At 45.6% G+C, this 22,641-nt stretch overlaps 1 protein-coding gene across 1 annotated transcript; it reads left to right on the top strand.

The window, feature by feature from the left end:
- Nucleotides 1–1,696: 1,696 nt before the first annotated feature.
- Nucleotides 1,697–3,921, top strand: LOC136692712 (uncharacterized). Its single transcript, XM_066666328.1, has one exon. The coding sequence runs from the start codon at nucleotides 1,712–1,714 to the stop codon at nucleotides 2,648–2,650; it is 939 nt and encodes a 312-aa protein (XP_066522425.1). The 5' UTR covers nucleotides 1,697–1,711; the 3' UTR covers nucleotides 2,651–3,921.
- Nucleotides 3,922–22,641: the final 18,720 nt, after the last annotated feature.

Raw genomic sequence — 22,641 nt, 5'->3', positions numbered from 1 at the left:
AGAGACACCAGAACTCAAACGGGCAGACCCGAGAGTCCAAGGTCCCACCACGTGAAATTATGGGCCGATAGCCCACCCGCTTCATGACCTTTGACCCCGTTTTCCATTCACGGCCTACACAGCTCCACATAGTCCAATGTAAACTGCTGTGGGACAGTGCTCTCTTAACATCCCACTACCAACAGCTTAGCAGTAAACTCCTTCACCATAAGCGTCGCCTAGTGACCCACGCGGGTTTACCGTGTCGAGGACCTCGCTTTAAGCGGGAAAGACGCGGATCGGGGGGCAGGGGTTTAGGCGGCGCAACATCTCGCGTTTCCTCCTGGAAATGCAGACCTCTAGTGTTACGTTTGCTGCCCTTCATTCTGAGGATCGTTCATTCTTGTCCGGTTAACTCCGCCCACAGTTTTCGAGATATCGACTCCCTTCAAAGTTTGTTTCGTAGAGCTGCCCTGTGGGATGCGGGCTTGTATACAGCTTTTGGAAAAGTTACATAGTTTTCGCACAGTAAGCATTTGAACTTTCATCTTTACTCCCATAGGAATGAATGGAAAAATGTCCATAAACTTTTGTCAAACTTTCAAACTGCTGTCACACGGTCAGTTTTCGAGCTAGACACACCAGAACTCAAACGGGCAGACCCGAGAGTCCACGGTCCCACCACGTGAAATTATGGGCAGATAGCCCACCCGCTTCATGACCTTTGACCCCGTTTTCCTTTCACGGCCTACAGAGCTCCATAGAGTCCAATGTAAAGTGCTGTGGGAGAGTGCTCTCTTAACATCCCACTACCGACAGCTTAGCAGTAAACTCCTTCACCATAAGCGTCGCCTAGTGACCCACGCGGGTTTACCGTACCGAGGACCTCGCTTTAAGCGGGAAAGACGCGGATCGGGGGGCAGGAGTTTAGGTGGCGCAACATCTCGCGTTTCCTCCTGGTGTTACGTTTGCTGCCCTTCATTCTGAGGATCGTTCGTTCTTGTCCGGTTAACTCCGCCCACAGTTTTCGAGATATCGACTCCGTTCAAAGTTTCATTCGTAGAGCTTCCCTGTGGGATGCGGGCTTGTATACAGCTTTTGGAAAAGTTACATAGTTTTCGCACAGTAAGCATTTGAAGTTTCATCTTTACTCCCATAGGAATGAATGGAAAAATGTCCATAAACTTTTGTCACACTTTAAAACTGCTGTCACACGCTCAGTTTTCGAGCTAGAGACACCAGAACTCAAACGGGCAGACCCGAGGGTCCACGGTCCCACCACGTGAAACTATAGGCCGATAGCCCACCCACTTCATGAACTTTGACCCCGTTTTCCATTCACGGCCTACAGAGCTCCATAGAGTCCAATGTAAACTGCTGTGGGAGACTGCTCTCTTAACATCCCACTACCAACAGCTTAGCAGTAAACTCCTTCACCATAAGCGTCGCCTAGTGACAACCCTAGTGCCCTAGTGGGCAACCCGTTTGGCTGTTTCTGTACCCGTTTGGAAGCTGTTTTGATCGCTCGGGATTTCCTGTTTACTCGTTTCCATTGTTATTTCTATATTTATATCTGTTTTTATAACCTACTAACCATCCATAGATCTATCTTTTAGATTGTCTCCGCAGGAATATTCATTACAGAGGCACTAAAACTGCCACCGGACCCTGGAGTAACGTTCTTGGTGTAAGTTACTAAAATTCACTAAAAGCGGTAAGTACCTGCAATTCCATGGCTACTACTGGCTGTTTTGCCTGCTCAGAGTGTGGCATGTTTAGTTTAACGCCCTTTTCCACCTCTAGCGATAAATATAGTGGTTGTATTTGTAGTAAGTGTCAGCTAGTTAGCTCTCTGGTGGATAAAGTGGACCAGCTAGAAGTGCGCATCCGGAGCTTATTATTGTTGAGGGATAAACAGCGAGATTCAGTGTTAGCAACTCCGGGTGCCTTAGGGAGAGTTAGCACCCCCACGACTCCGGCGTTAGAGCCCTCACAGCGGGGTGAATGGGTGACGTCTCGGCGTCATAGCCGGAAAGCTAAGGTTGATGCTAACGCTGAGGCCAAAGCTAGCCCACCGGGACACCACGCTCCTCCGATTCGCGTGTCAAACAGGTTTGCCCCGCTCAGCGAAGCACCCGCTGAGGAGCCTGTTAAGAGTGCTCTGGTTATAGGAGACTCTATTGTTCGGCATGTGAAATTAGCTACTCCTTTAGGGGCGCCGGCAGTAACAGTTAGCTGTTTATCGGGAGCCAGAGCGCCGGATATTAGTGGCAACCTTAGACTGTTAGCTAATAGGAGATATTCGAGGGTAGTCATTCATGTAGGGGCCAATGATATTCGTCTGCGGCAGTCTGAGGTAACTAAGGGTAATATTACAGAGGTGATTAAACTGGCCCAGACTATGTCCGATGCCGTAATCTGCTCTGGTCCCATACCAATGCGGCGTGGCGACGAAGCTTACAGCAGACTTTGGGCGTTAAACTGCTGGATGTCCAAGTGGTGTTCCGAAAATCAAGTGGGCTTTATAGACAATTGGTTACGTTTTGAGGGCAAGCCTGGTCTTATAGGTAGGGATGGTATCCACCCCACGCGGGAGGGTGCTGCCTTACTTTCTTGCAGTATAGCACATAGTCTTTTAGTTAGTCGGCAGAGTAGTGTAGATAGCTGCTGACAATCCAGAGCCGGGACCAGGCCGCAGACAGACAGGCTAAACCGACCGTCTGCGAACTGTCTTGAGACGTCACCCAGGTTCAACTGTATTGAGACTGTGTCTTTCCCCCGAACTAAATGTAAAAGTAGAAAAACAAAATCAGCCTGTTTCAGCAACCTAATCAATATTAAATCATACACAACACCTAGCAGCAACACCTCAGAACTAAAATTTGGGTTACTCAACATAAGATCACTAAACTCAAAAGCACTCATCGTAAATGATATTATAAGTGATCATAAATTCAATGTTTTCTGTCTCACGGAAACGTGGGTTAAACCAAATGAATATTTAGCACTAAATGAAGCCACCCCCCTAGGCTATAATTATGCACATAGCCCAAGAATATCAGGCAAAGGAGGTGGAGTATGTGTAATTTACCAAAATACCCTAGAAATTAGTCTTAAACAATGTGACACCTTCTCTTCTTTTGAGGTTCTCTCCACTATTATTACAAATCCGGTCACAAAAAAGGACGCATTTTTATTATGCAACATTTACAGACCACCAGGGCCTTACTTAGAATTTCTGAAAGAATTCAGCGATTTTGCTACAAACCTAGCGGTGTGCAATCATAAAGTTATAATTGTAGGAGATTTCAATATCCATTTTGAGAAGGAAAGTGACCCACTAAAAAAGGCATTTACCTCAATCTTAGACTCTATTGGTATTACTCAAAATGTAACAGGGCCTACACACTACTGCAGCCACACTTTAGACTTAGTTCTGACACTAGGTCTTAACATTGACAAAATTAATATCTTACCGCAATCCTCAGCAATCTCCGATCATTACTTAATTTCATATGAGCTACGTTTTATCCATAATATATGTAAGAACCCTCGCTATTCTACAAGGCGTATAATAAAACCATCTACCGCCCTACAATTTATAGAAAACCTACCAGAACTATCGACCCCAGTTCCAACTCCATCAGACCAAATGGACCTAGATGTACTAACTGATTACCTAGAAAATACCTGTCGATCTACTTTAGAAAAGGTAGCACCACTTAAACATAAAAGTATAAGACAGAAAAAGCTCGCACCATGGTATAACGATAAGACCCGTACTTTAAAACAAACATTACGAAAACTAGAGCGGAAATGGCGATCAACCAAGCTTGAAGTGTTCCATTCTGCCTGGAAGGACAGCCTTATAGAGTATAGAAATGCCCTCACTAAAGCTCGCTCAGCATATCTGGCCTCGCTGATCTCCCATAATAAAAATAATCCGAGAGCACTGTTTAGTGTGTTTTCTAGAATTACAAAAAATCAAGCAGGTTCCGAACAACTAATTCCAGCAACTCTCACCAGTAAAGATTTTATGGACTTTTTTAATAATAAAATTGAGAATATTAGACAACAAACTCTAGCCACAGGATCAAATCCATCCTGGCTGCCACCTGATGTGAATGAAATAAAACATAATATAACTGTAAAAGAAAGACTTGAAACCTTTTGCCCACTCCCACAATTAGAACTAGAGAAGATTATCACCTCCGCAAACTGTACAACTTGCACACTTGATGCAATTCCCACAAAGTTGCTCAAAGAAGTACTACCAGCTATTATTGATCCTCTTTTAACTATAGTAAACTCATCGCTTAGTCTGGGCCATGTACCCAAAGCTTTTAAACTAGCAGTTATTAAACCTATGATCAAGAAACCAAATCTTGATGCTAGTACACTGTCTAATTACAGGCCTATTTCTAATTTGCCATTTCTGTCTAAGATCTTAGAAAAAGCTGTGGCCCAACAACTTAGTTCATATCTACATAAGAATCATATATATGAAAAATTCCAATCTGGATTCAGGCAACATCATAGTACAGAGACAGCTCTAGTCAAGATAACAAATGATCTTCTTCTTGCCTCTGATCAAGGCCACGTATCCCTGTTGGTGCTTCTTGACCTAAGCGCAGCCTTCGATACAATAGACCACAATATTCTCATAGAAAGGTTAGAAAACATGGTTGGAATCACAGGGACAGCCCTATTATGGTTTAAATCTTACTTAACGGAACGTTATCAATTCGTAAAAGTAAACAATCTAAATTCAAATTATTCTAAAGTAAGATTTGGAATTCCACAAGGCTCTATTTTAGGACCATTATTATTTACATTATACATGTTACCGCTAGGCACAGTTATAAGAAACCATGACATTAACTTTCACTGTTACGCAGACGACACACAATTGTATATTTCAGCCAAGCCCGATGACAAACACAGATTAAAGAAAATAGAGGACTGTGTAAAAGACGTGAAAGGCTGGATGTTGCGTAATTTCCTCCTTCTAAACAGCAACAAAACAGAGGTCCTGCTTTTGGGTCCAAAAGTGACAAGAAATAAATTATCAGACTTAATTTTAAATCTAGCTAACTTTCCAGTTAAACCTGGTTCAGCAGCAAAAAATCTTGGTGTCATAATTGACCCGGATTTATCATTTGATCAACACATAGGTAGTATCACTAGGACAGCTTTTTTACATCTTCGCAATATTGCTAAGATTAGAAATGCCTTATCCCTCCAGGACGCAGAAACATTAGTACATGCCTTTATTACTTCAAGGCTTGACTACTGTAACGCACTACTGTCAGGATGCACCAGCAGCAATTTAAGAAAACTTCAACTAGTTCAAAATGCTGCAGCTAGGGTCCTCACTAAAACTAGAAAATTTGAACATATCAGCCCAGTTTTATCATCACTTCATTGGCTGCCTGTTAAATTCCGCATTGACTACAAAATTTTGTTATTAACATATAAAGCTCTACATGGGCTTGCTCCTGAATATCTTCAAGATACAATTTCCTATTATGAGCCCCCACGTTCACTCAGATCACAGAATACTGGATTTTTAAATGTTCCCAGAATTCAGAAGGCCTCAGCTGGGGGAAGAGCCTTTTCTTATAAAGCCCCCCAACTCTGGAATGATCTTCCAGAAAATGTTCGGGACTCAGACACAGTCGCAATCTTCAAATGTAGGCTAAAAACTCATTTGTTTAGTTTATCATTTGGTAGCTAATGCTCCCCCATAGATAAAGGCGGCAGATCCGGGGGGTCCATGGACACAGGGAATTATAGTAAACTGAGATGCTGGTGCTGTCGTCCCGCCGTTTCTCGCGATCACTCAGGTTTGTTGACGGTGGAGCGGAGGGATGCCAGTGTTTCAGGATGCTCCCGTGTCTGTGTGTCCTCCTGGTTCTCTCCTTTTAGTTAATGCTGTCATAGTCAGATCTGCCGGAGTCATTAGCCACACTCTGGAAATTTTCATATTTTCTACTTTACAAACACAAAACAGTTCAAAACTAATTCCATCCCTTTACATCTTTCCGAGTAAACGACTGCCCACCTGTCTGTCTGGACACTGATGGATGACTGTCGAGATCCTCCTCCACGCTTCAGACCAGCTGTCCACGCTCCAGCAACCACCAAGTGCCTTGAAGCTGTCCCTACACTGAAGTTCTCATGGACTACTAACTATCATCACCAGTAGATTGACCAGAGGAGGATGGGTCACCCCTTGTGAGCCTTGGTTCCTCCCAAGGTTTCTTCCTCAGCTGGGGGAGTTTTTCCTTGCCACTGTCGCCCCTGGCTTGCTCACTTGAGGGTTTTACATTTGTCTTTACATTTCATGTCAAATCTTGTCTTACTGGAATTCTGTGAAGCTGCTTTGTGACAACATCAGTTGTGAAAAGCGCTATATAAATAAATTTGATTTGATTTAGTGACCCACGCGGGTTTACCGTATCGAGGACCTCGCTTTAAGCGGGAAAGACGCGGATCGGGGGGCAGGGGTTTAGGCGGCGCAACATCTCGCGTTTCCTCCTGGAAATGCAGACCTCTAGTGTTACGTTTGCTGCCCTTCATTCTGAGGATCGTTCGTTCTTGTCCGGTTAACTCCGCCCACAGTTTTCGAGATATCGACTCCGTTCAAAGTTTCATTCGTAGAGCTTCCCTGTGGGATGCGGGCTTGTATACAGCTTTTGGAAAAGTTGCATAGTTTTCGCACAGTAAGCATTTGAAGTTTCATCTTTTCTCCCATAGGAATGAATGGAAAAATGTCCATAAACTTTTGTCAAACTTTCAAACTGCTGTCACACGCTCAGTTTTCGAGCTAGAGACACCAGAACTCAAACGGGCAGACCCGAGAGTCCAAGGTCCCACCACGTGAAATTATGGGCCGATAGCCCACCCGCTTCATGACCTTTGACCCCGTTTTCCATTCACGGCCTACACAGCTCCACATAGTCCAATGTAAACTGCTGTGGGACAGTGCTCTCTTAACATCCCACTACCAACAGCTTAGCAGTAAACTCCTTCACCATAAGCGTCGCCTAGTGACCCACGCGGGTTTACCGTGTCGAGGACCTCGCTTTAAGCGGGAAAGACGCGGATCGGGGGGCAGGGGTTTAGGCGGCGCAACATCTCGCGTTTCCTCCTGGAAATGCAGACCTCTAGTGTTACGTTTGCTGCCCTTCATTCTGAGGATCGTTCATTCTTGTCCGGTTAACTCCGCCCACAGTTTTCGAGATATCGACTCCCTTCAAAGTTTGTTTCGTAGAGCTGCCCTGTGGGATGCGGGCTTGTATACAGCTTTTGGAAAAGTTACATAGTTTTCGCACAGTAAGCATTTGAACTTTCATCTTTACTCCCATAGGAATGAATGGAAAAATGTCCATAAACTTTTGTCAAACTTTCAAACTGCTGTCACACGGTCAGTTTTCGAGCTAGACACACCAGAACTCAAACGGGCAGACCCGAGAGTCCACGGTCCCACCACGTGAAATTATGGGCAGATAGCCCACCCGCTTCATGACCTTTGACCCCGTTTTCCTTTCACGGCCTACAGAGCTCCATAGAGTCCAATGTAAAGTGCTGTGGGAGAGTGCTCTCTTAACATCCCACTACCGACAGCTTAGCAGTAAACTCCTTCACCATAAGCGTCGCCTAGTGACCCACGCGGGTTTACCGTACCGAGGACCTCGCTTTAAGCGGGAAAGACGCGGATCGGGGGGCAGGAGTTTAGGTGGCGCAACATCTCGCGTTTCCTCCTGGTGTTACGTTTGCTGCCCTTCATTCTGAGGATCGTTCGTTCTTGTCCGGTTAACTCCGCCCACAGTTTTCGAGATATCGACTCCGTTCAAAGTTTCATTCGTAGAGCTTCCCTGTGGGATGCGGGCTTGTATACAGCTTTTGGAAAAGTTACATAGTTTTCGCACAGTAAGCATTTGAAGTTTCATCTTTACTCCCATAGGAATGAATGGAAAAATGTCCATAAACTTTTGTCACACTTTAAAACTGCTGTCACACGCTCAGTTTTCGAGCTAGAGACACCAGAACTCAAACGGGCAGACCCGAGGGTCCACGGTCCCACCACGTGAAACTATAGGCCGATAGCCCACCCACTTCATGAACTTTGACCCCGTTTTCCATTCACGGCCTACAGAGCTCCATAGAGTCCAATGTAAACTGCTGTGGGAGACTGCTCTCTTAACATCCCACTACCAACAGCTTAGCAGTAAACTCCTTCACCATAAGCGTCGCCTAGTGACCCACGCGGGTTTACCGTATCGAGGACCTCGCTTTAAGCGGGAAAGACGCGGATCGGGGGGCAGGGGTTTAGGCGGCGCAACATCTCGCGTTTCCTCCTGGAAATGCAGACCTCTAGTGTTACGTTTGCTGCCCTTCATTCTGAGGATCGTTCATTCTTGTCCGGTTAACTCCGCCCACAGTTTTCGAGATATCGACTCCGTTCAAAGTTTGTTTCGTAGAGCTTCCCTGCGGGATGCGGGCTTGTATACAGCTTTTGGAAAAGTTACATAGTTTTCGCACAGGAAGCATTTGAAGTTTCATCTTTACTCCCATAGGAATGAATGGAAAAATGTCCATAAACTTTTGTCAAACTTTCAAACTGCTGTCACACGGTCAGTTTTCGAGCTAGAGATACCAGAACTCAAACGGGCAGACCCGAGGGTCCACGGTCCCACCACGTGAAACTATGGGCCGATAGCCCACCCGCTTCATGACCTTTGACCCCGTTTTCCTTTCACGGCCTACAGAGCTCCATAGAGTCCAATGTAAACTGCTGTGGGAGAGTGCTCTCTTAACATCCCACTACCGACAGCTTAGCAGTAAACTCCTTCACCATAAGCGTCGCCTAGTGACCCACGCGGATTTACCGTACCGAGGACCTCGCTTTAAGCGGGAAAGACGCGGATCGGGGGACGGGGGAGCTCAATGTATTTTAAGAGCGGGTCGGCACGCAGATCTTCAAAACTTTGCCTGTTTTTAACTCGTAATTACACCATCAAATCTCGCTCAAAGTGCAAAAAATTTTTACACCATCTCGAGCACCAGACTCTCCTTGTCGCTACGGTATGCTTCGTTCATTTTTGGACCTGGAAAAGTTTTTGAGATATTTGAGGTTTTTTGGAAGGTGCGCCACCGGTCGAAATTCATTGAATCATGAGTCTGTCAGTTGTATTCTGTGAGCGTGCGTGTGAGAGAAACAGAGGGGGGAGGGGGAGGGGCAGAGTCAGAGACTGAGGGGAAGAGCTGTGAGGGCCACAGAAATACACAGGCAGTCTGTAACACTTTAAAGGTCATTTTTAAGGGGGACGTCTTAATTATCCAGGGTTTCTTAAGGTGGAATTTTTAAAGAATACCTCATTCACAATATACTGGCTGTCTTTTCGACATTTTAAGCTTTATTTAAAGTGGTCATTTTTAAAGGTGGACGTGTCAATACAACTGTGGGTTTCTTAAGGTGGAATTTTTATTAAGGTGGTATTTAAAATGTATTGGCCATCTTTTTTTGCTTTTAAGACTCTTTTGGCCTGTGATGTGGACATTTCAATACAATTCTGGGTTTCTTAAGGTGGAATTGTTTTTAAAGGTGGAATTCAAAATGTATCGTTTTCCATTCACGGCCTACAGAGCTCCATAGAGTCCAATGTAAACTGCTGTGGGAGAGTGCTCTCTTAACATCCCACTACCGACAGCTTAGCAGTAAACTCCTTCACCATAAGCGTCGCCTAGTGACCCACGCGGGTTTACCGTATCGAGGACCTCGCTTTAAGCGGGAAAGACGCGGATCGGGGGACGGGGGTTTAGGCGGCGCAACATCTCGCGTTTCCTCCTGGAAATGCAGACCTCTAGTGTTACGTTTGCTGCCCTTCATTCTGAGGATCGTTCATTCTTGTCCGGTTAACTCCGCCCACAGTTTTCGAGATATCGACTCCGTTCAAAGTTTCATTCGTAGAGCTTCCCTGTGGGATGCGGGCTTGTATACAGCTTTTGGAAAATTTACATAGTTTTCGCACAGTAAGCATTTGAAGTTTCATCTTTTCTCCCATAGGAATGAATGGAAACATGTCCATAAACTTTTGTCAAACTTTCAAACTGCTGTCACACGGTCAGTTTTCGAGCTAGAGACACCAGAACTCAAACGGGCAGACCCGAGAGTCCACGGTCCCACCACGTGAAACTATAGGCCGATAGCCCACCCGCTTCATGACCTTTGACCCCGTTTTCCATTCACGGCCTACACAGCTCCATAGAGTCCAATGTAAACTGCTGTGGGACAGTGCTCTCTTAACATCCCACTACCAACAGCTTAGCAGTAAACTCCTTCACCATAAGCGTCACCTAGTGACCCACGCGGGTTTACCGTATCGAGGACCTCGCTTTAAGCGGTAAAGACGCGGATCGGGGGGCGGGGGTTTAGGCGGCGCAACATCTCGCGTTTCCTCCTGGAAATGCAGACCTCTAGTGTTACGTTTGCTGCCCTTCATTCTGAGGATCGTTCATTCTTGTCCGGTTAACTCCGCCCACAGTTTTCGAGATATCGACTCCGTTCAAAGTTTGTTTCGTAGAGCTTCCCTGCGGGATGCGGGCTTGTATACAGCTTTTGGAAAAGTTACATAGTTTTCGCACAGGAAGCATTTGAAGTTTCATCTTTACTCCCATAGGAATGAATGGAAAAATGTCCATAAACTTTTGTCAAACTTTCAAACTGCTGTCACACGGTCAGTTTTCGAGCTAGAGACACCAGAACTCAAACGGGCAGACCCGAGGGTCCACGGTCCCACCACGTGAAACTATGGGCCGATAGCCCACCCGCTTCATGACCTTTGACCCCGTTTTCCTTTCACGGCCTACAGAGCTCCATAGAGTCCAATGTAAACTGCTGTGGGAGAGTGCTCTCTTAACATCCCACTACCGACAGCTTAGCAGTAAACTCCTTCACCATAAGCGTCGCCTAGTGACCCACGCGGATTTACCGTACCGAGGACCTCGCTTTAAGCGGGAAAGACGCGGATCGGGGGACGGGGGAGCTCAATGTATTTTAAGAGCGGGTCGGCACGCAGATTTTCAAAACTTTGCCTGTTTTTAACTCGTAATTACACCATCAAATCTCGCTCAAAGTGCAAAAAATTTTTACACCATCTCGAGCACCAGACTCTCCTTGTCGCTACGGTATGCTTCGTTCATTTTTGGACCTGGAAAAGTTTTTGAGATATTTGAGGTTTTTTGGAAGGTGCGCCACCGGTCGAAATTCATTGAATCATGAGTCTGTCAGTTGTATTCTGTGAGCGTGCGTGTGAGAGAAACAGAGGGGGGAGGGGGAGGGGCAGAGTCAGAGACTGAGGGGAAGAGCTGTGAGGGCCACAGAAATACACAGGCAGTCTGTAACACTTTAAAGGTCATTTTTAAGGGGGACGTCTTAATTATCCAGGGTTTCTTAAGGTGGAATTTTTAAAGAATACCTCATTCACAATATACTGGCTGTCTTTTCGACATTTTAAGCTTTATTTAAAGTGGTCATTTTTAAAGGTGGACGTGTCAATACAACTGTGGGTTTCTTAAGGTGGAATTTTTATTAAGGTGGTATTTAAAATGTATTGGCCATCTTTTTTTGCTTTTAAGACTCTTTTGGCCTGTGATGTGGACATTTCAATACAATTCTGGGTTTCTTAAGGTGGAATTGTTTTTAAAGGTGGAATTCAAAATGTATCGTTTTCCATTCACGGCCTACAGAGCTCCATAGAGTCCAATGTAAACTGCTGTGGGAGAGTGCTCTCTTAACATCCCACTACCGACAGCTTAGCAGTAAACTCCTTCACCATAAGCGTCGCCTAGTGACCCACGCGGGTTTACCGTATCGAGGACCTCGCTTTAAGCGGGAAAGACGCGGATCGGGGGACGGGGGTTTAGGCGGCGCAACATCTCGCGTTTCCTCCTGGAAATGCAGACCTCTAGTGTTACGTTTGCTGCCCTTCATTCTGAGGATCGTTCATTCTTGTCCGGTTAACTCCGCCCACAGTTTTCGAGATATCGACTCCGTTCAAAGTTTCATTCGTAGAGCTTCCCTGTGGGATGCGGGCTTGTATACAGCTTTTGGAAAATTTACATAGTTTTCGCACAGTAAGCATTTGAAGTTTCATCTTTTCTCCCATAGGAATGAATGGAAACATGTCCATAAACTTTTGTCAAACTTTCAAACTGCTGTCACACGGTCAGTTTTCGAGCTAGAGACACCAGAACTCAAACGGGCAGACCCGAGAGTCCACGGTCCCACCACGTGAAACTATAGGCCGATAGCCCACCCGCTTCATGACCTTTGACCCCGTTTTCCATTCACGGCCTACACAGCTCCATAGAGTCCAATGTAAACTGCTGTGGGACAGTGCTCTCTTAACATCCCACTACCAACAGCTTAGCAGTAAACTCCTTCACCATAAGCGTCGCCTAGTTACCCACGCGGGTTTACCGTATCTAGGACCTCGCTTTAAGCGGGAAAGACGCGGATCGGGGGGCAGGGGTTTAGGCGGCGCAACATCTCGCGTTTCCTCCTGGAAATGCAGACCTCTAGTGTTACGTTTGCTGCCCTTCATTCTGAGGATCGTTCGTTCTTGTCCGGTTAACTCCGCCCACAGTTTTCGAGATATCGACTCCGTTCAAAGTTTGTTTCGTAGAGCTGCCCTGTGGGATGCGGTCTTGTATACAGCTTTTGGAAAAGTTGCATAGTTTTTGCACAGTAAGCATTTGAAGTTTCATCTTTTCTCCCATAGGAATGAATGGAAAAATGTCCATAAACTTTTGTCAAACTTTCAAACTGCTGTCACACGCTCAGTTTTCGAGCTAGAGACACCAGAATTCAAACGGGCAGACCCGAGAGTCCACGGTCCCGCCACATGAAATTATGGGCCGATAGCCCACCCGCTTCATGACCTTTGACCCCGTTTTTCATTCACGGCCTACAGAGCTCCATAGAGTCCAATGTAAACTGCTGTGGGAGAGTGCTCTCTTAACATCCCACTACCGACAGCTTAGCAGTAAACTCCTTCAGCATAAGCGTCGCCTAGTGACCCACGCGGGTTTACCGTATCGAGGACCTCGCTTTAAGCGGGAAAGACGCGGATCGGGGGACGGGGGTTTAGGCGGCGCAACATCTCGCGTTTCCTCCTGGAAATGCAGACCTCTAGTTATGTTGCGCCTGCTGCTGTAAGCAGCGGCGCGATATATTGTTATCCGTAAGTCATATTATTATTATTTTTATTATTATTTTTATTATTCCGCGTTTCCTTGTCCGCTTAACTAGTCCCTCAGCTTTTGAGCTATCGACTCCGTTCCACCTGGAAATCGTGCGTCCTATAGCGACGATGTGGGCTTGTATACAGCTTTCCGATACCCGCACTCGTTCGTCCGCTACACTCGTTTTTCGCTCTGTTTTTCCCCAGTCATTTCTATGGAATTAATTTTCAAAGTGCTCTAACTCGGTCATTTTTCAAGCTACGGACACGGGATTTCAGACGGTCGGACCCGGGCGTACCGGCTCCCATCACTTCCGTTTTCGGAATTTTTGCACTCATCCTTCCCTTTCTTTTCCTCCTTCAAAATCCCTCCATTCATTTCAATGGGAGGCTCTTAGAGTGGGGGTGATGTCATCCACTGTAGTTTCAGTGGCAAAAAGCCGTTTTTTCACTTTTCAGCCGAACAATTCACCATAACTTCCTCATACTTTCACCTAGAAACTTCATTTAAATTTTAAATGGTAGAGAAACTTGTCCTTTCTAACACCTCTAAATTTCAACATTATTGAAAATACGGTTTTTGAGTTATGAATTTTTGTTCGGCACTAGGGAGGGTTTCGGCTCCCATAGGGTTCAATGTATTTTTGGAGCAGCTCAGAGTGCGGTTTCTAAAATTTTCTCCTGTTTTTAACTCGTCATAACATGCTCAATTCTCACTTAATCTGCAAATTTTTTATACCATATCGATCCCCAGACTCTCCTTGTCGCAACGGTATATACGGTTAAGTGATGTGGGGAAAACTTTCCGAGCTATAAGCATTTGTTCGGAGGGTGGGTACGCTCCCATAGGAACCCATTGAAATTATTTTTTTTCTTTTTCAATTTTCTGCCGAACATTTCACCATAACTTCCTTATACTTTCACCTACAGACTTCATTTAAACTTTAAATGGTAGAGAAATTTCCCCTTTCTCACACTTGTAAGTTTCAGACCGTTTGAGAATACCGTTCTTGAGTTATGAATTTTTGTTTGACACTTGGGAGGGTTTTCCTCCCATAGAGCTCAATGTATTTTAAGAGCGGCTCGGCACGCAGATTTTCAAAACTTTGCCTGTTTTTAACTCGTAATTACACCATCAAATCTCGCTCAAAGTGCAAAAATTTTTACACCATCTCGAGCACCAGACTCTCCTTGTCGCTACGGTATGCTTTGTTCATTTTTGGACCTGGAAAAGTTTTTGAGATATTTGAGGTTTTTTGGAAGGTGCGCAACCGGTCGAAATTCATTGAATCCTGAGTCTGTCAGTTGTATTCTGTGAGCGTGCGTGTGAGAGAGAGAGAGGGGGGAGGGGGAGGGGCAGAGGCAGAGACTGACGGGGAAGAGGTGTGAGGGCCACAGAAATACACAGGCAGTCTGTAACACTTTAAAGGTCATTTTTAAGGGGGACATCTTAATTATCCAGGGTTTCTTAAGGTGGAATTTTTTAAGAATACCTCATTCACAATATACTGCCTGTCTTTTCGACATTTTAAGCTTTATTTAAAGTGGTCATTTTTAAAGGTGGACGTGTCAATACAACTGTGGGTTTCTTAAGGTGGAATTTTTATTAAGGTGGTATTTAAAATGTATTGGCCATCTTTTTTGCTTTTAAGATTCTTTTGGCCTGTGATGTGGACATTTCAATACAATTCTGGGTTTCTTAAGGTGGAATTGTTTTTAAAGGTGGAATTCAAAATGTATCGTTTTCTATTCACGCCCTACTGAGCTCCATAGAGTCCAATGTAAACTGCTGTGGGAGAGTGCTCTCTTAACATCCCACTACCAACAGCTTAGCAGTAAACTCCTTCACCATAAGCGTCGCCTAGTGACCCACGCGGGTTTACCGTGTCGAGGACCTCGCTTTAAGCGGGAAAGACGCGGATCGGGGGGCAGGGGTTTAGGCGGCGCAACATCTCGCGTTTCCTCCTGGAAATGCAGACCTCTAGTGTTACGTTTGCTGCCCTTCATTCTGAGGATCGTTCATTCTTGTCCGGTTAACTCCGCCCACAGTTTTCGAGATATCGACTCCGTTCAAAGTTTCATTCGTAGAGCTTCCCTGTGGGATGCGGGCTTGTATACAGCTTTTGGAAAAGATGCATAGTTTTCGCACAGTAAGCATTTGAAGTTTCATCTTTTCTCCAATAGGAATGAATGGAAAAATGTCCATAAACTTTTGTCAAACTTTCAAACTGCTGTCACACGCTCAGTTTTCGAGCTAGAGACACCAGAACTCAAACGGGCAGACCCGAGAGTCCAAGGTCCCACCACGTGAAATTATGGGCCGATAGCCCACCCGCTTCATGACCTTTGACCCCGTTTTCCATTCACGGCCTACACAGCTCCACATAGTCCAATGTAAACTGCTGTGGGACAGTGCTCTCTTAACATCCCACTACCAACAGCTTAGCAGTAAACTCCTTCACCATAAGCGTCGCCTAGTGACCCACGCGGGTTTACCGTGTCGAGGACCTCGCTTTAAGCGGGAAAGACGCGGATCGGGGGGCAGGGGTTTAGGCGGCGCAACATCTCGCGTTTCCTCCTGGAAATGCAGACCTCTAGTTATGTTGCGCCTGCTGCTTTAAGCAGCGGCGCAATATATTGTTATCCGTAAGTCATATTATTATTATTTTTATTATTATTTTTATTATTCCGCGTTTCCTTGTCCGCTTAACTAGTCCCGCAGCTTTCGAGCTATCGACTCCGTTCCACCTGGAAATCGTGCGTCCTATAGCGACGATGTGGGCTTGTATACAGCTTTCCGATACCCGCACTCGTTCGTCCGCTACACTCGTTTTTCGCTCTGTTTTTCCCCAGTCATTTCTATGGAATTAATTTTCAAAGTGCTCTAACTCGGTCATTTTTCAAGCTACGGACACGGGATTTCAGACGGTCGGACCCGGGCGTACCGGCTCCCATCACTTCCGTTTTCGGAATTTTTGCACTCATCCTTCCCTTTCTTTTCCTCCTTCAAAATCCCTCCATTCATTTCAATGGGAGGCTCTTAGAGTGGGGGTGATGTCATCCACTGTAGTTTCAGTGGCAAAAAGCCGTTTTTTCACTTTTCAGCCGAACAAATCGCCATAACTTCCTCATAGTTTCACCTAGAAACTTCATTTAAATTTTAAATGGTAGAGAAACTTGTCCTTTCTGAGACCTCTAAATTTGAACATTATTGAAAATACGGTTTTTGAGTTATGAATTTTTGTTCGGCACTAGGGACGGTTTCGGCTCCCATAGGGTTCAATGTATTTTTGGAGCAGCTCAGAGTGCGGTTTCTAAAATTTTCTCCTGTTTTTAACTCGTCATAACATGCTCAATTCTCACTTAATCTGCAAATTTTTTATACCATATCGATCCCCAGACTCTCCTTGTCGCAACGGTATATACGGTTAAGTGATGTGAGGAAAACTTTCCGAGCTATAAGCATTTGTTCGGAGGGTGGGTACGCTCCCATAGGAACCCATTGAAATTATTTTTTTTCTTTTTCAATTTTCTGCCGAACATTTCACCATAACTTCCTTATACTTTCACCTACAGACTTCATTTAAATTTTAAATGGTAGAGAAATTTCCCCTTTCTCAAACTTGTAAGTTTCAGACCGTTTGAGAATACCGTTCTTGAGTTATGAATTTTTGTTTGACACTTGGGAGGGTTTTCCTCCCATAGAGCTCAATGTATTTTAAGAGCGGGTCGGCACGCAGATTTTCAAAACTTTGCCTGTTTTTAACTCGTAATTACACCATCAAATCTCGCTCAAAGTGCAGGCCGATAGCCCACCCGCTTCATGACCTTTGACCCCGTTTTCCATTCACGGCCTACTGAGCTCCATAGAGTCCAATGTAAACTGCTGTGGGAGAGTGCTCTCTTAACATCCCACTACCGACAGCTTAGCAGTAAACTCCTTCACCATAAGCGTCGCCTAGTGACCCACGCGGGTTTACCGTATCGAGGACCTCGCTTTAAGCGGGAAAGACGCGGATCGGGGGGCGGGGGTTTAGGCGGCGCAACATCTCGCGTTTCCTCCTGGAAATGCAGACCTCTAGTGTTACGTTTGCTGCCCTTCATTCTGAGGATCGTTCATTCTTGTCCGGTTAACTCCGCCAACAGTTTTCGAGATATCGACTCCGTTCAAAGTTTGTTTCGTAGAGCTTCCCTGTGGGATGCGGGCTTGTATACAGCTTTTGGAAAAGTTACATAGTTTTTGCACAGTAAGCATTTGAAGTTTCATCTTTACTCTCATAGGAATGAATGGAAAAATGTCCATAAACTTTTGTCAAACTTTCAAACTGCTGTCACACGCTCAGTTTTCGAGCTACAGACACCAGAATTCAAACGGGCAGACCCGAGAGTCCACGGTCCCGCCACGTGAAATTATAGGCCGATACCCCGCCCGCTTCATGACCTTTGACCCCGTTTTCCATTCACGGCCTACAGAGCTCCATAGAGTCCAATGTAAACTGCTGTGGGAGAGTGCTCTCTTAACATCCCACTACCGACAGCTTAGCAGTAAACTCCTTCACCATAAGCGTCGCCTAGTGACCCACGCGGGTTTACCGTATCGAGGACCTCGCTTTAAGCGGGAAAGACGCGGATCGGGGGACGGGGGTTTCGGCGGCGCAACATCTCGCGTTTCCTCCTGGAAATGCAGACCTCTAGTGTTACGTTTGCTGCCCTTAATTCTGAGGATCGTTCATTCTTGTCCGTTTAACTCCGCCCACAGTTTTCGAGATATCGACTCCGTTCAAAGTTTGTTTCGTAGAGCTGCCCTGTGGGATGCGGGCTTGTATACAGCTTTTGGAAAAGTTGCATAGTTTTCGCACAGGATGCATTTGAATTTCATCTTTACTCCCATAGGAAAGAATGGAAAAATGTCCATAAACTTTTGTCAAACTTTAAAACTGCTGTCACACGCTCAGTTTTCGAGCTAGAGACACCAGAACTCAAACGGGCAGACCCGAGGGTCCACGGTCCCACCACGTGAAATTATGGGCCGATAGCCCACCCGCTTCATGACCTTTGACCCCGTTTTCCTTTCACGGCCTACAGAGCTCCATAGAGTCCAATGTAAACTGCTGTGGGAGAGTGCTCTCTTAACATCCCACTACCGACAGCTTAGCAGTAAACTCCTTCACCATAAGCGTCGCCTAGTGACCCACGTGGGTTTACCGTATCGAGGACCTCGTTTTAAGCGGGAAAGACGCGGATCGGGGGGCAGGGGTTTAGGCGGCGCAACATCTCGCGTTTCCTCCTGGAAATGCAGACCTCTAGTGTTACGTTTGCTGCCCTTCATTCTGAGGATCGTTCATTTTTGTCCGGTTAACTCCGCCCACAGTTTTCCAGATATCGACTCCGTTCAAAGTTTGTTTCGTAGAGCTTCCCTGTGGGATGCGGGCTTGTATACAGCTTTTGGAAAAGTTACATAGTTTTCGCACAGTAAGCCTTTGAAGTTTCATCTTTTCTCCCATAGGAATGAATGGAAAAATGTCCATAAACTTTTGTCAAACTTTCAAACTGCTGTCACACGGTCAGTTTTGGAGCTAGAGACACCAGAACTCAAACGGGCAGACCCGAGGGTCCACGGTCCCCCCACCTGAAATTATAGGCCGATAGCCCACCCGCTTCATGACCTTTGACCCCGTTTTCCATTCACGGTCTACACAGCTCCATAGAGTCCAATGTAAACTGCTGTGGGAGAGTGCTCTTTTTACATCCCACTACCGACAGCTTAGCAGTAAACTCCTTCACCATAAGCGTCGCCTAGTGACCCACGCGGGTTTACCGTATCGAGGACCTCGCTTTAAGCGGGAAAGACGCGGATCGGGGGACGGGGGTTTAGGCGGCGCAACATCTCGCGTTTCCTCCTGGAAATGCAGACCTCTAGTTATGTTGCGCCTGCTGCTTTAAGCAGCGGCGCAATATATTGTTATCCGTAAGTCATATTATTATTATTTTTATTATTATTTTTATTATTCCACGTTTCCTTGTCCGCTTAACTAGTCCCGCAGCTTTCGAGCTATCGACTCCGTTCCACCTGGAAATCGTGCGTCCTATAGCGACGATGTGGGCTTGTATACAGCTTTCCGATACCCGCACTCGTTCGTCCGCTACACTCGTTTTTCGCTCTGTTTTTCCCCAGTCATTTCTATGGAATTAATTTTCAAAGTGCTCTAACTCGGTCATTTTTCAAGCTACGGACACGGGATTTCAGACGGTCGGACCCGGGCGTACCGGCTCCCATCACTTCCGTTTTCGGAATTTTTGCACTCATCCTTCCCTTTCTTTTCCTCCTTCAAAATCCCTCCATTCATTTCAATGGGAGGCTCTTAGAGTGGGGGTGATGTCATCCACTGTAGTTTCAGTGGCAAAAAGCCGTTTTTTCACTTTTCAGCCGAACAAATCGCCATAACTTCCTCATAGTTTCACCTAGAAACTTCATTTAAATTTTAAATGGTAGAGAAACTTGTCCTTTCTGAGACCTCTAAATTTGAACATTATTGAAAATACGGTTTTTGAGTTATGAATTTTTGTTCGGCACTAGGGACGGTTTCGGCTCCCATAGGGTTCAATGTATTTTTGGAGCAGCTCAGAGTGCGGTTTCTAAAATTTTCTCCTGTTTTTAACTCGTCATAACATGCTCAATTCTCACTTAATCTGCAAATTTTTTATACCATATCGATCCCCAGACTCTCCTTGTCGCAACGGTATATACGGTTAAGTGATGTGAGGAAAACTTTCCGAGCTATAAGCATTTGTTCGGAGGGTGGGTACGCTCCCATAGGAACCCATTGAAATTATTTTTTTTCTTTTTCAATTTTCTGCCGAACATTTCACCATAACTTCCTTATACTTTCACCTACAGACTTCATTTAAATTTTAAATGGTAGAGAAATTTCCCCTTTCTCAAACTTGTAAGTTTCAGACCGTTTGAGAATACCGTTCTTGAGTTATGAATTTTTGTTTGACACTTGGGAGGGTTTTCCTCCCATAGAGCTCAATGTATTTTAAGAGCGGGTCGGCACGCAGATTTTCAAAACTTTGCCTGTTTTTAACTCGTAATTACACCATCAAATCTCGCTCAAAGTGCAAAAATTTTTACACCATCTCGAGCACAAGACTCTCCTTGTCGCTACGGTATGCTTCGTTCAATTTTGGTTGGGAAAAGTTTTCGAGCTACGGGTGATTTTTTGGAGGGTGCTCCCCGGTCGAAATTCATTGAATCATGAGTCTGTCAGTTGTATTCTGTGAGCATGCGTGTGAGAGAGACAGAGGGGGGAGGGGGAGGGGCAGAGGCAGAGACTGAGGGGAAGAGCTGTGAGGGCCACAGAAATACACAGGCAGTCTGTAACACTTTAAAGGTCATTTTTAAGGGGGACGTCTTAATTATCCAGGGTTTCTTAAGGTGGAATTTTTAAAGAATACCTCATTCACAATATACTGGCTGTCTTTTCGACATTTTAAGCTTTATTTAAAGTGGTCATTTTTAAAGGTGGACGTGTCAATACAACTGTGGGTTTCTTAAGGTGGAATTTTTATTAAGGTGGTATTTAAAATGTATTGGCCATCTTTTTTTGCTTTTGGCCTGTGATGTGGACATTTCAATACAATTCTGGGTTTCTTAAGGTGGAATTGTTTTTAAAGGTGGAATTCAAAATTTATCGTTTTCTATTCACGCCCTACTGAGCTCCATAGAGTCCAATGTAAACTGCTGTGGGAGAGTGCTCTCTTAACATCCGACTACCAACAGCTTAGCAGTAAACTCCTTCACCATAAGCGTCGCCTAGTGACCCACGCGGGTTTACCGTATCGAGGACCTCGCTTTAAGCGGGAAAGACGCGGATCGGGGGACGGGGGTTTAGGCGGCGCAACATCTCGCGTTTCCTCCTGGAAATGCAGACCTCTAGTGTTACGTTTGCTGCCCTTCATTCTGAGGATCGTTCGTTCTTGTCCGGTTAACTCCGCCCACAGTTTTCGAGATATCGACTCCGTTCAAAGTTTCATTCGTAGAGCTTCCCTGTGGGATGCGGGCTTGTATACAGCTTTTGGAAAAGTTGCATAGTTTTAGCACAGTAAGCATTTGAAGTTTCATCTTTTGTCCCATAGGAATGAATGGAAATATGTCCATAAACTTTTGTCAAACTTTCAAACTGCTGTCACACGGTCAGTTTTCGAGCTAGAGACACCAGAATTCAAACGGGCAGACCCGAGGGTCCACGGTCCCAGCACGTGAAACTATAGGCCGATAGCCCACCCGCTTCATGACCTTTGACCCCGTTTTCCTTTCACGGCCTACTGAGCTCCATAGAGTCCAATGTAAACTGCTGTGGGAGAGAGCTCTCTTAACATCCCACTACCGACGGCTTAGCAGTAAACTCCTTCACCATAAGCGTCGCCTAGTGACCCACGCGGGTTTACCGTATCGAGGACCTCGCTTTAAGCGGGAAAGACGCGGATCGGGGGGCGGGGGTTTAGGCGGCGCAACATCTCGCGTTTCCTCCTGGAAATGCAGACCTCTAGTGTTACGTTTGCTGCCCTTAATTCTGAGGATCGTTCATTCTTGTCCGTTTAACTCCGCCCACAGTTTTCGAGATATCGACTCCGTTCAAAGTTTGTTTCGTAGAGCTGCCCTGTGGGATGCGGGCTTGTATACAGCTTTTGGAAAAGTTGCATAGTTTTCGCACAGGAAGCATTTGAATTTCATCTTTACTCCCATAGGAAAGAATGATAAAATGTCCATAAACTTTTGTCAAACTTTAAAACTGCTGTCACACGCTCAGTTTTCGAGCTAGAGACACCAGAACTCAAACGGGCAGACCCGAGGGTCCACGGTCCCACCACGTGAAATTATGGGCCGATAGCCCACCCGCTTCATGACCTTTGACCCCGTTTTCCTTTCACGGCCTACAGAGCTCCATAGAGTCCAATGTAAACTGCTGTGGGAGAGTGCTCTCTTAACATCCCACTACCAACAGCTTAGCAGTAAACTCCTTCACCATAAGCGTCGCCTAGTGACCCACGTGGGTTTACCGTATCGAAGACCTCGTTTTAAGCGGGAAAGACGCGGATCGGGGGGCAGGGATTTAGGCGGCGCAACATCTCGCGTTTCCTCCTGGAAATGCAGACCTCTAGTGTTACGTTTGCTGCCCTTCATTCTGAGGATCTTCATTCCTTGTCCGGTTAACTCCGCCCACAGTTTTCGAGATATCGACTCCGTTCAAAGTTTGTTTCGTAGAGCTTCCCTGTGGGATGCGGGCTTGTATACAGCTTTTGGAAAAGTTGCATAATTTTCGCACAGTAAGCATTTGAAGTTTCATCTTTTCTCCCATAGGAATGAATGGAAAAATGTCCATAAACTTTTGTCAAACTTTCAAACTGC

Source organism: Hoplias malabaricus, chromosome 3 (genome assembly GCF_029633855.1).
Source record: "Hoplias malabaricus isolate fHopMal1 chromosome 3, fHopMal1.hap1, whole genome shotgun sequence".
Classification (NCBI taxonomy): Eukaryota; Metazoa; Chordata; class Actinopteri; order Characiformes; family Erythrinidae; genus Hoplias; species Hoplias malabaricus.
This window is presented reverse-complemented; position numbering and strand designations above follow the sequence as displayed.